Raw genomic sequence first — 12,679 nt, forward strand, 5'->3', positions numbered from 1 at the left:
GTTCGTGAAAAGGCGTAGAAACTATGCAAACGATCACCGCGTCGCCCACCTGCGTGGCGTTTCTGTGGACAAAGATGCTTTCTCAACGCTAAGCTAACGCTAGCTGGCTAACGTGGCGTACGCAGCTTTGGCACCAACATGACGCTAACGAGGAGCGGTGTATGGGGTGCGGCCGACCAGGAATGAGATCGCGCCGATTTCCTGCATGTCAATAACAGATTAAGAGGATTATATCGCCGTCGTTTTCGGATTACAACAAAGCCTGTAAACATTTAAGTCGACCAAGTTATCCTCAAAGAGGTAGGTACGCATCTCTGATCGGCTAGCTAACGTTGACCACAGGGCCACTTCGACTTTCAAGATCTGGATGGCTTGTTGTGTGTTTTTATAACATGCGTATAAAATGTAACTTTAAGGTTTATATCCTGGTCTCTTGTAATCTTTTGCTTTTCAGTGCTTGTGGAAGGTTGAGAAATTGCATCACTACTTTTTCAATGGGCGAGGAAAAGCCAGACACGCTTGATTTTGTGAAGGATTTCCAGGAGTATCTGAGCCAGCAGACTCAACATGTCAACATGATATCAGGCTCTGTCAGCGGCGTCAAGGAGGCGGACGATCTGGCTCCGGGTAAGGACCACTGATTGAAGCGACCATGTTTGATGGCATGATGTGTGATTTATCAGCTGTTAAACAGCAACGCGCCAAACCAGCCACATTCAACACAAAATATATTTTTATGACTATAGCAGTCTCAAAAGTATCCACCCCCAAAAGAGCATCCTCTTGAGAGTGAATGTTTATAAATGTGATTGATTTAGCGTACGCTAAAAAGAACTATCCTATCTAGAATTAAGCATGGTGGTGCTTTACTTGCCTCTCTATCTGGCATATGAGTTGATGAAGGATAGTTGGGGTGTGCATGGTATATCATTTCATTGTTTTCTGTGTGATAAATGAAGTCCTGCTACAATGTGCCTGTGTGCAGACTGCAGCCAAAATGGCCTGGATCACGCCTCCGTTGACATTTCACTGGAGGACAGCTCAGGGATCATAGTGGATGGTTTTGAAAGGACCTTTGATGGGAAACTCAAGTGCCGTTACTGTAACTATGCCACAAGGGGGACAGCAAGACTCATTGAGCACATCCGAATTCACACAGGTAAGCGTTGGTTGTTAATTGTCTTGGAAAAAACCTTTCAAAGAGTTTGCTACTTAGCCGGTTTTCCTTCTTTTAACAGGGGAGAAGCCTCACCGGTGCCACCTGTGCCCATTCGCCTCAGCTTACGAGCGCCACCTGGAGGCCCACATGCGATCACACACAGGTGAAAAGCCATATAAATGTGAGCTGTGCTCTTTTCGCTGCAGTGATCGGAGTAACTTGTCCCACCATCGCCGTCGACGCCACAAACTCCTTCCGATGAAAGGTGCACGTTCACTCTCCCATAAGAAGATGCTGACTGTTCTGCAGAAGAAGGCGAGCTCACTAGGCTATGGCCGCCGACTCCTCATCAACTTCAGCCCTCCTTCTGTGTTAGTGCACAAGACTGATAATGTGAATGACTTCTCCCATGAGCTGCCACACTTGCGTCAGGAGACCTATGATAATCCCAGCCGAGCAGTCGAGGACGGACACGCAGCCATTCAAATGAACCGCCATCACGATATGGTCATGGAAAACCCTCTGAACCAGCTGTCCACCCTGGCGGGTCAGTTGGCCAGCCTCCCTTCAGAGCCTCAGGCCCAGACTCAGCCCTCCATGTCCCCAGGAGCAGAGTCAATCGTAGATGAGAAGCCGTTCCTCATCCAGCAGCCCCACCCCGCCACCGCTCCTGTGGCTGCCGCAGGCAGCATGGCCCACGCCGCCGCCTCCTCCCCAATCACCCCAGAGCCGAGGGCTCCTCCACACAGCGACTGCAGTCCTGCAGGTGGACCCTGCAGCGAGCACAGTGGGCGCGTCAGTACTCCTAGTATTTCCAACAGTCAACCCAGCACTCCAGCCCCAGGACTCTCCGCCCCACTCCAGGACCCCAACATTCTGCATCACTGCCAACACTGTGACATCTACTTCCCTGACAACATCCTTTACACCATTCACATGGGCTGCCATGGCTATGAGAATCCATTCCAGTGCAACATCTGTGGCCACAAATGCAAGAGCAAGTATGAATTTGCCTGCCACTTTGCCCGTGGGCAGCACAAGTAACGGACGAATGAACTTTCAGATGGACAGCTATGTTTATTAATTTCATAGTAATTTTATTTATCTGTATTTTTAATTGGCCTTGATGTAGCCTAGCCTTGAAATCTCTTACTTAGCACAAAGCACTGTCAACATTCAGATGGTTCGATTTGGTAGAGTACTCGGTGTATTATCAATGGGTATTCAGTGTTTTCAGAAAGTTGAGAATTTATTTGTGGTCGTAGAGTTACACTTGTGTGCTGTCATGAATCAGATAATGGAACTTCCCTATATGCTTGACTTAATTCATGTTTTATGTTACCAAATTTAAAATGTCTTGAATATATATTTATGGACCTGACTGTAGATGGAGAATTGCGTTGCCATAAATTTGACAAAATGAATAGAATTTCATACAGAAATGTATTCAGACATTTAAATATAAACTACAACTCTATAGGACAGAGTGCATATGTAGACCGAGCAACGATTTAAGGCTCAAAAATTAATTATTCTTTTTAATAATATGACCATTCTGGGGGGGAAAAAAATGAAACATCCCCCCCCCCCCCCATGCCACTCTCAGACATAACTTCTGAACACTCGAGCTATAACTAAAGATTGCTGTGATGATACTAACACAGGACTGAAACTGTTGGCCTAGAGAGAACCTAAACTGTGTTATTATGAATATATGTCTTTGCAGTGCCTGACATTGTATATTCAAAATAGGGATGACTGTTAATTTAGCAAATGAATGGATATTATAGCCTGTCAGGTTTCACCATTATAGTTTTCTCTGTTTATGTTTTTTTCTACTCAATGAGAGCTGCTAAGAAACTTCAAACTATATGGATGTAGTAAAACCTGGTCAATCTATGTATCAGTATCATTTGGGCTGGAACTAGATTTTGTAAAGTCCCTTCACACAGTGCCCTACTTGAACCAGCATTACGGTAACTTCATTTAGTTCAAACGTTGTTCTCCATCATCACTTTGATTACATGACGGGTCATTTTGATATTGTAAGGAGTCACTTTGATAATCCAGTGTCACAAGGTTTAGGACAGAATCATCATGTCTTGTGTCTCATGTGAGCACTTTCAGAATTGCTACTGGAGATGCCACATTTAAACAAACAAAAAGTCCCCATTTTCATATTGATCCCAGTACTTTTCTGAATATTTACTGAGTATTGTATTCCGAGTGGTTGGCTAGATGTTCAGTGTCAAAACAGTGAAATGTTGCAGTTAAGCCTGCTGCTTTTTCAGATTTATCTTTGTCTTGGGTACTGTTGTCTGTTATATAGCAACCTATGTGGAGAACATAATTATTTGTTTTAGGACCACCTTCTTGTGACCACGCTTAGAAGTAACAGGGGTATCCAGTGGTGACCGCCTTATGGTCTCTGTGTGACATAAAATCATCGGTAGTGGTTGAAGCGTTTTGTTGACAACTGTCCCTCTGGGACAGCAAATCATATTGTGACATGAACTAATCTAACTAATTTATGAATAAAGTGTTTTCTAACTGAGCTGCACTTAGTCTTTTGTCTTTTTGTATCCCTCCAAGGTTTTGTATTCAAGACAAGAAATCTTCCTATTTCGGCTTGTGCCGTCAGGGGTTGCCACAGCAAGTCAACATTCTAGTCGATTGCATGCTTAAATTCTGGATAGGTTTTATGCCGGATGCCATTCCTGCCGCCAATTCAGAAACAGAGATCAATAACAGTATTTGTCTTTTGAATATGCTTTTAATTACGTATGATAAAGAGAAAAGAAACAGTATCAAAGTCAACAAAGACGTCTTGTAGAATCAAGCCTTGTCCTCGTGAACCACCGCTTCCTTTTTCTCAGGGTCTGGTGAAGAGAAGAAAGGAAATGGACTTTTATTCTGGCATTTTCTGTATATTGTGAGAACATGTTTGTCATCATTGATTTCAGAACCAGGTTTAACTGGTTACAGACCTTTGAGTTGAATCGGACCCAGGACCAGATTTTGGCTGTCATGATTTGATCCAAGGCCTCTGGCCATACGTCTGCTGCAGCCACGGCGGCAGCGGGAGTTGTAGTCTGAGACTGGACATGTCAGGACCTTGCACTGTATGTACACTGACTCTGTGGCACGCAAGAACTGAAAGGCCTTAAATCTGAAACGGGCCACGGGACGGGTGCCAGTCATGTAGGCATAGTATGTGTTGTCTGCAGGACATCTAAAAAGGAAACAACAAATAATGTTTGCAGAGTGTATTTTGGGGGCAACAGATGAGCAAGAGTATTCCCAAATTATGCTTTGGTGTGTATTAGGATAAATCTGAGCAGTTATGAGATGATTCCTGAGCAAGGAACGCAAGTTATGGTGCATCAATTGCATGGTATTTTTAGGGATTTTTCCTGATTATTTAAATGTAACCATCAGAGCGCACATAGAGGGGAAATTCTCTTCAGCATCAATGGATGGAAGTACCTCAAAACTGCTCACTTGATGTTTTATAGTAGTCATATTTTCACAGTGAAACCAGGTACAGCAAATTTGCTCCATCTGCGCAACTTTTGGGGAACATTGATGAAAGACATGCTGTGATCTTACCCGTTCTGGACGAGATAGTAAGGTCTGGTTTGGAAATCATAGGGCGATGGTGAGGCCACACACGTGTCAAGAAACAGGACCAGGCTGCTGTCATTACTCTGCAGCTCCACTTGGACATACAAGTTCTGGTTGAGTGACACCTCGTATGGAAACTGAGCCACCTGAGAGCACAAAAGCAAAAATGTCAGTACGGGCGAAGGACGAATCATTACAAACATCCACTTTATCACCCAAACGCACCTTGGAGTAGAAGCTGCTGGATGTGTAGAAATGCATGGTGGTGCTGAATCTGCCTGTGCCTATTATGCTGCTGTTGCCACGATGACGAACAAGGTACATAATCTGGGACACTGAGTCCTGCTCCATCCGACATCCCACATTCAGTTTTAAATGAGACTGCCTTGTGATCTCGCCGTGGTTGGAGGTGTAGGCACGGATATTGTTGGTGTACACGATTCTGCCATTGTCAGACTGGTTGAGATGCAGCACATTTAAGACACCAGTAAAAATGTCATTCTCACATATTCGCTCAGATATATTATTTTATACATTGTGCATATTTGGTAATGTCTTCCAGAAGGTGAAGGATCTTTGTACCGTTCGGATCGTGCCACAGCTGTTAATCGGGAAACTGAACACCACCCGAGAGCTTGAGACCTGGGGTCTGCAGTATCGGTCATTCAGGTACAGACTGTCGCCGTCGTAACCGAGGGAGTTCAGGTAGCTCCTCTCAATCACAATGTCCATTTTGTCTGAGGAGCAGTTGACTCGACCTAACAAAAGAGAAAACCTTTATGGGAGTAAAGGGCTCAAATTCACAACATTAAAGCGTTTAGTAATGATTTGTTGATTAGTCCACGTCAGGATGAATTTAGTACCTTTGGTCATCATTTAACTGTTTTGTGCTACTATTATATGAGCTTTATTTTATTTTTTGTTTTTTACCATCTCTTAAAAATGACATTTTGAGTGTGAATGATGCAGCCATTACATGTTGAGATAATAAAGTTGGAAGCAGATGAGAATTTGATGAGATCAGTTTTTTTTTTTTACTTAATCCTTGAAATGCATGTAATGCTCCTAAAACACTGGCTCCTGAGTCCACACTAAACAACACATCATAACAACAACAGAACTATACATCCAGTTAAACCAGTCAGTTATACCTGAGCTTGGTGGCAGAGAGTTCACGAACTCAGCAACGAAACCTCTGCCAACCACAGACGAATCAGTTCGGAAGAGCACAGTCATGTAGTTGGAGGAGGAGTACCATGAATTCAGACTGTTGTTGCACACTTTTCCCAGATACCGTGAGCCAACAGATGGACCATCGTAGACAGCAACATAGTCACAGGTACAGCAATTCTCCAATCTATTTTTGAAATGTATTGAAGCAGAACACAAAAAATGCCACAAGTGTGTCTTGATGATAAGGTGTCTATTCGTTACTCACTGCAGAAATGTGAATGTTAGGGCGATCCTTTGGTTGTATGCAGCACTGAGCTGCCAGACGCAGTAGGAGTTGTCGTAGTAGTAGTTGGGATGGTTTGGGCTGGAGAAGGTGCCAGAGCCAAACAGAGAGCCTCCGCATGCCTTTTCTGATAGTCGACAAGATAACAGGGTCACCGTAATGACATGTACTCTGCAGCACACACATTTCATACAGGGGGATGTGCCAAAGTGGTGATAACATTTAAACTGAGCTCAGGGATTGCAAAAGGATAGAAAATATCTCGGTAATTTTTCCATCTTGCAAAAGACGTATGACAAATCCTTCAGGCTATTGTTTCCATACCTGTAGCATGAGAGGTGGGTGTAGTGGTTTGCTGGCAGTAAGCTACATGACGGAGAGAATAGATGAAATGATTTACAACTTGGCTGAAAGGCACCTTCAACACACCTGATATTTATTCTTTATTATCGGTGCAAGCTGATTCTCAGTTAAAAGTGTGAACATGATGCGCTGCGGCTTCTCCAATGAGCAGTGAGGAATGGGGAAACTTACAGTAGTAATCATAACAGCAGTTTCCCCGGTACTGACAGGAGCTGGCGCAGGAGCAGCTGCCCAGGTGAGATCCGCAGTTGTAGCGACACGAGGACCAACCAACGGTGGTTGTACGGCAGTAAGCTACATGACAGAGAGAAGAGAACAAAGTGAATACTGTGTCTGACAGCAAGTCCTGCTGTGTAAATCAGATGCTTTCATACTCCTGCTGTTCATTACGCAACCAACGGCTATTATCAAGGAATGTATGTATGAGAATTTAGACCCTGTAATTAAACTTTATTCACTGGATTTGAAATTACCATTGTAGTCATGGCAGCAGTTGCCATAGTATTGACAAGAACTTGAGCATGAGCAGCTTTCAGATTGTTGCCCACAGGTATGACGGCATGAGGAAAAACCTGAGGGACAAGGGGGGGGTGAGAGTGTGACTCCAGTATTTTCAGTTCTCTGTCAGGTTTTGCCAAACAGAGAGCCTCCGCATGCCTTTTCTGATAGTCAACAAGATAACAGGGTCACCGTAATGACATGTACTCTGCAGCACACACATTTCATACAGGGGGATGTGCCAAAGTGGTAATAACATTTAAACTGAGCTCAGGGATTGCAAAAGGATAGAAAATATCTCGGTAATTTTTCCATCTTGCAAAAGACGTATGACAAATCCTTCAGGCTATTGTTTCCATACCTGTAGCATGAGCGGTGGGTGTAGTGGTTTGCTGGCAGTAAGCTACATGACAGAGAGAATAGATGAAATGATTTACAACTTGTCTGAAAGGCACCTTCAACACACCTGATATTTATTCTTTATTATCGGTGCAAGCTGATTCTCAGTTAAAAGTGTGAACATGATGCGCTGCGGCTTCTCCAATGAGCAGTGAGGAATGGGGAAACTTACAGTAGTAATCATAACAGCAGTTTCCCCGGTACTGACAGGAGCTGGCGCAGGAGCAGCTGCCCAGGTCGGATCCGCAGTTGTAGCGACACGAGGACTGAGCTGAAAGACACAGAAGTGTAGGAGAAAAACTTTCGAAAAGCACCTGGCAGCTGGTGATATTTGAATGTTTTCATCGTTCAGATAAATGGGTTCGGGTTCGGGTTCGGGTTCAGTTATGCTGTTTCCTACGTGTGGTGCGTCCAACGGTGGTTGTACGGCAGTAATCTACATGACAGAGAGAAGAGAACAAAGTGAATACTGTGTCTGACAGCAAGTCCTGCTGTGTAAATCAGATGCTTTCATACTCCTGCTGTTCATTACGCAACCAACGGCTATTATCAAGGAATGTATGTATGAGAATGTAGACCCTGTAATTAAACTTTATTCACTGGATTTGAAATTACCATTGTAGTCATAGCAGCAGTTGCCATAGTATTGACAAGAACTTGAGCATGAGCAGCTTTCATATTGTTGCCCACAGGTATGACGGCATGAGGAAAAACCTGAGGGACAAGGGGGGGGTGAGAGTGTGACTCCAGTATTTTCAGTTCTCTGTCAGGTTTTGCCAAACAGAGAGCCTCCGCATGCCTTTTCTGATAGTCAACAAGATAACAGGGTCACCGTAATGACATGTACTCTGCAGCACACACATTTCATACAGGGGGATGTGCCAAAGTGGTAATAACATTTAAACTGAGCTCAGGGATTGCAAAAGGATAGAAAATATCTCGGTAATTTTTCCATCTTGCAAAAGACGTATGACAAATCCTTCAGGCTATTGTTTCCATACCTGTAGCATGAGCGGTGGGTGTAGTGGTTTGCTGGCAGTAAGCTACATGACGGAGAGAATAGATGAAATGATTTACAACTTGTCTGAAAGGCACCTTCAACACACCTGATATTTATTCTTTATTATCGGTGCAAGCTGATTCTCAGTTAAAAGTGTGAACATGATGCGCTGCGGCTTCTCCAATGAGCAGTGAGGAATGGGGAAACTTACAGTAGTAATCATAACAGCAGTTTCCCCGGTACTGACAGGAGCTGGCGCAGGAGCAGCTGCCCAGGTCGGATCCGCAGTTGTAGCGACACGAGGACTGAGCTGAAAGACACAGAAGTGTAGGAGAAAAACTTTCAAAAAGCACCTGGCAGCTGGTGATATTTGAATGTTTTCATCGTTCAGATAAATGGGTTCGGGTTCGGGTTCGGGTTCAGTTATGCTGTTTCCTACGTGTGGTGCGTCCAACGGTGGTTGTACGGCAGTAATCTACATGACAGAGAGAAGAGAACAAAGTGAATACTGTGTCTGACAGCAAGTCCTGCTGTGTAAATCAGATGCTTTCATACTCCTGCTGTTCATTACGCAACCAACGGCTATTATCAAGGAATGTATGTATGAGAATGTAGACCCTGTAATTAAACTTTATTCACTGGATTTGAAATTACCATTGTAGTCATAGCAGCAGTTGCCATAGTATTGACAAGAACTTGAGCATGAGCAGTTTTCATGTTGTTGCCCACAGGTATGACGGCATGAGGAAAAACCTGAGGGACAAGGGGGGGGTGAGAGTGTGACTCCAGTATTTTCAGTTCTCTGTCAGGTTTTGCCAAACAGAGAGCCTCCGCATGCCTTTTCTGATAGTCGACAAGATAACAGGGTCACCGTAATGACATGTACTCTGCAGCACACACATTTCATACAGGGGGATGTGCCAAAGTGGTGATAACATTTAAACTGAGCTCAGGGATTGCAAAAGGATAGAAAATATCTCGGTAATTTTTCCATCTTGCAAAAGACGTATAACAAATCCTTCAGGCTATTGTTTCCATACCTGTAGCATGAGTGGTGGGTGTAGTGGTTTGCTGGCAGTAAGCTACATGACGGAGAGAAGAGATGAAATGATTTACAACTTGGCTGAAAGGCACCTTCAACACACCTGATATTTATTCTTTATTATCGGTGCAAGCTGATTCTCAGTTAAAAGTGTGAACATGATGCGCTGCGGCTTCTCCAATGAGCAGTGAGGAATGGGGAAACTTACAGTAGTAATCATAACAGCAGTTTCCCCGGTACTGACAGGAGCTGGCGCAGGAGCAGCTGCCCAGGTCGGATCCGCAGTTGTAGCGACACTGAGCTGAAAGACACAGAAGTGTAGGAGAATTTTTTTTTGAAAAGCACCTTACAGCTGGTGATATTTTAATGTTTTCATGTTTTTTGTAATACAAAAGATTTTTAAAAAAATTGGTGTTCACCTTACCCGTGTGAAATGTGGTGCCAGCTGGGGTATGTTCAGCAAAAAAAAAAAAGACCCATAGTCAGAACATTTATAGAGAAACATCAACACAACATTAACAAATACTATTTTTTGTAATACAAAATATTTTTTTTAAAAATTGGTGTTCACCTTACCCGTGCTATATGTGGTGGTAACTGGAAAAAGAAAAGAAAAGCATAGTCAGAACATTTATAGAGAAACATCAACACAACATCAACAAAATATCCCCCAAAATCAGAGAGTAATATTACAGTCAATCATAGCAGACATTACTTTGCACTCCATATGAGGCGATCACGCAGCAGAGAACCAATAGAGGCGACATGATGAATACCTTCAGAAAGCAAGTGCAGGCGATTATATATCCAGCAGTCAAGGATGTAGCACTCGTAAATCTTTGGATGCCCCAATAGTGATAGATTGGCCATTCATCAATGTGTGTGAGAAACACACACTTGGGTAAATCTCATAAAACATTGACAAAGCTTCAGGATGTGTTTTAAGATATTTACTTAAGATATAGTAAGCAGAAATTCCGAAGGAGGTCCAGGAATATATGACTGTGATAAAAATAAATATGATCATCAATCAATGGCTAATAAAATAGTTGCTATAATAATTTTTACACATGTAAGTGCCTGCTCTGGTAATTGTGATTAGCTATTTTTCACTTGCATCCATTTACAGTGGAAAATTACAAAAAGAAACTCTCTGTTTAGGCATTTATTGACATAAACTAAAAATCGAGGCGGCTCGGTGGCGCAGTGGTAGGCACTGTTGCCTCACAGCGAGATGGTCGCAGGTTCGTCTCCGGCTTGTGGCCGTTCTGTGAGGAGTTTGTTCTCCCCGTGTCTGCGTGGGTTCTCTCCGGGTTCTCCGGCTTCCTCCCACCACCAAAGACATGCAGTTTAGGCTGATTGGTGTCACTAAATTGCCCATAGGTGTGAGTGCGTGTGTGGCTGGTTGTATGTCTCTGTGTTGCCCTGCGATGAACTGGCGGCTTGTCCGGGGTGTCCCCTGCCTCTCGCCCATTGACTGCTGGGATTGGCTCCAGCTTGGCCCGCGACCCGATAACGGAATAAGCGGTTAGAAAATGAAATGAAAAAAAAAAACTAAAAATCAAATCGACAAACTGATAAAAGATAGATGCTGCTATCTTGCGTGACGTGACTTTCACTCAATGCAGAGCGCTAAACGTTACGTTATAACTTATCAGTTACAATCAGTATAACAATGTTTAGAAAAGATAAAACCAGGTTGTAAAACGTTTAACTTCGCACAATGTTTCTCTTTCTGGTGAGAATCGGCTGCACGCTACACTCTGTTGAATCAGGTGTGTGTAAAGGATTACCTCATTATGTTCACAGACGTCATCTTTTGGTAGTAAATATGAACTAATACTTGCTTAATACTGTAGCTATATTTTTCTTTAAATGAAAGGTAGCAGTTTCATATTAAGTGACAATATTATTCTGCATTTGTATTTGTTAGATGCATTATCTTGTTATATAATAATGTATATTTGGATCAGTTTATTTGAAAATTGATTGCTATATTTAGATTATTGTTTCCTTTCTTTATTTTTACCTTCTCCGAGCAGTTTATGTTTCCAACTATATCATTTTATGTATTTGATAGCAAGTCTAAACAAAAGTAGGATCTCAGGTTTTTATTTTTACTCTTTTCATAATCAAGTAAAAACTTTTGTGCTGATTTTAGAAACTTTTAGAAGGTGTGAAGCTTTGGTCAAACAAGAGCCCATTCTGTTTTGTTGAAGATCTGGATAATGGTCAAGTAATGTATGATGCAAACAGCCTTTTTCAGGACAAACTATGTTATTCTTGAAAATTGACCATAAATACATAAAAATTACTGAAGGGGGGGAAAACTGAGTGGCGGTGGGAGCTATGAGTAAGACATGTTTCTGTATATTTAACTCATTGCACTTGTGTAAGTGTAACTTTAAAGAACATGTGTAATCAATAGATGGCATGAATCCCTTTTTCACAAATAAACATTGGTATAATATGGTGACATTTCAGTGAGTCACTGTCACATACAAACAAGTCTAATTGCCTCATATGTCCCAACCCTTCCCTTTGTGGAAGTCCAGCGTCTCTTTCAGCCCCTCCAGGATGTGCTTTGCATCATCCTCCTAAAATCAACATGTCGGGGGGGGACATTGGGTGGTCTCTGTTTTCTTTCTGTCCGACCGAACAAAGCTGGGGTGAGTCACAACAGCAGACCGGACTCAATGCTGCTTTGGTTAATTATTTATCAGAGTGGGAGCACTGCAACTGGCTGGCCTTAAGTAAGGAAGTCAGGAGCTCACTCAGCAGCAGCAAACACAGACGGTAAGAGCAAAGTTTCACTTTTTATCCTTTAATTGTGCTGTGCAGTGAATGCACAAGAGATGAGGGAGAAAATGTGTTGTGTATTGCTGTTGTGAATAGTCCTTGAACGATGGATCAAAAACAAAAAATCATCTTGAAGTCTAAAACTGGAATATATCGTTGACCTATTTTTCAGTTAAATCCAGGGTACTTTACTCCATGAAAGTGAACAATTAAAGATGCTGATAGAAAACAAGATTATGACAACAAAAAAAAGTCAATCTGGCTCTTGACAGAAAATATCTGCTATAATGAATTATAAAGTCATGGATTCATCCTGTTGGTTGTGCCAGTTTTATTGAT

At 42.7% G+C, this 12,679-nt stretch overlaps 1 protein-coding gene across 1 annotated transcript; it reads left to right on the forward strand.

Moving 5' to 3' along the window:
- The first annotated feature begins 494 nt into the window (after nt 1-494).
- ikzf5 (IKAROS family zinc finger 5) lies at nt 495-3,713 on the forward strand. Its single transcript, XM_068741355.1, has 3 exons — nt 495-627; nt 986-1,159; nt 1,239-3,713. Exons 1-3 carry the CDS (start codon nt 495-497, stop codon nt 2,201-2,203), a joined length of 1,272 nt encoding a protein of 423 aa, XP_068597456.1. The 3' UTR covers nt 2,204-3,713.
- The last annotated feature ends 8,966 nt before the right edge of the window (nt 3,714-12,679 follow it).

This window comes from Brachionichthys hirsutus, chromosome 7 (assembly GCF_040956055.1).
Source record: "Brachionichthys hirsutus isolate HB-005 chromosome 7, CSIRO-AGI_Bhir_v1, whole genome shotgun sequence".
NCBI classification, from domain to species: Eukaryota; Metazoa; Chordata; class Actinopteri; order Lophiiformes; family Brachionichthyidae; genus Brachionichthys; species Brachionichthys hirsutus.

What these genes read in the sequence shown, in the direction of transcription:
- ikzf5 (XM_068741355.1), top strand. Translation starts at nt 495, where the DNA reads ATGGGCGAGGAAAAGCCAGACACGCTTGATTTTGTGAAGGATTTCCAG. An exon ending in GGCGGACGATCTGGCTCCGG is followed by an intron (nt 628 to 985) that starts GTAAGGACCACT and finishes GCCTGTGTGCAG; the next exon opens with ACTGCAGCCAAAATGGCCTG. An exon ending in GCACATCCGAATTCACACAG is followed by an intron (nt 1,160 to 1,238) that starts GTAAGCGTTGGT and finishes TTCTTTTAACAG; the next exon opens with GGGAGAAGCCTCACCGGTGC.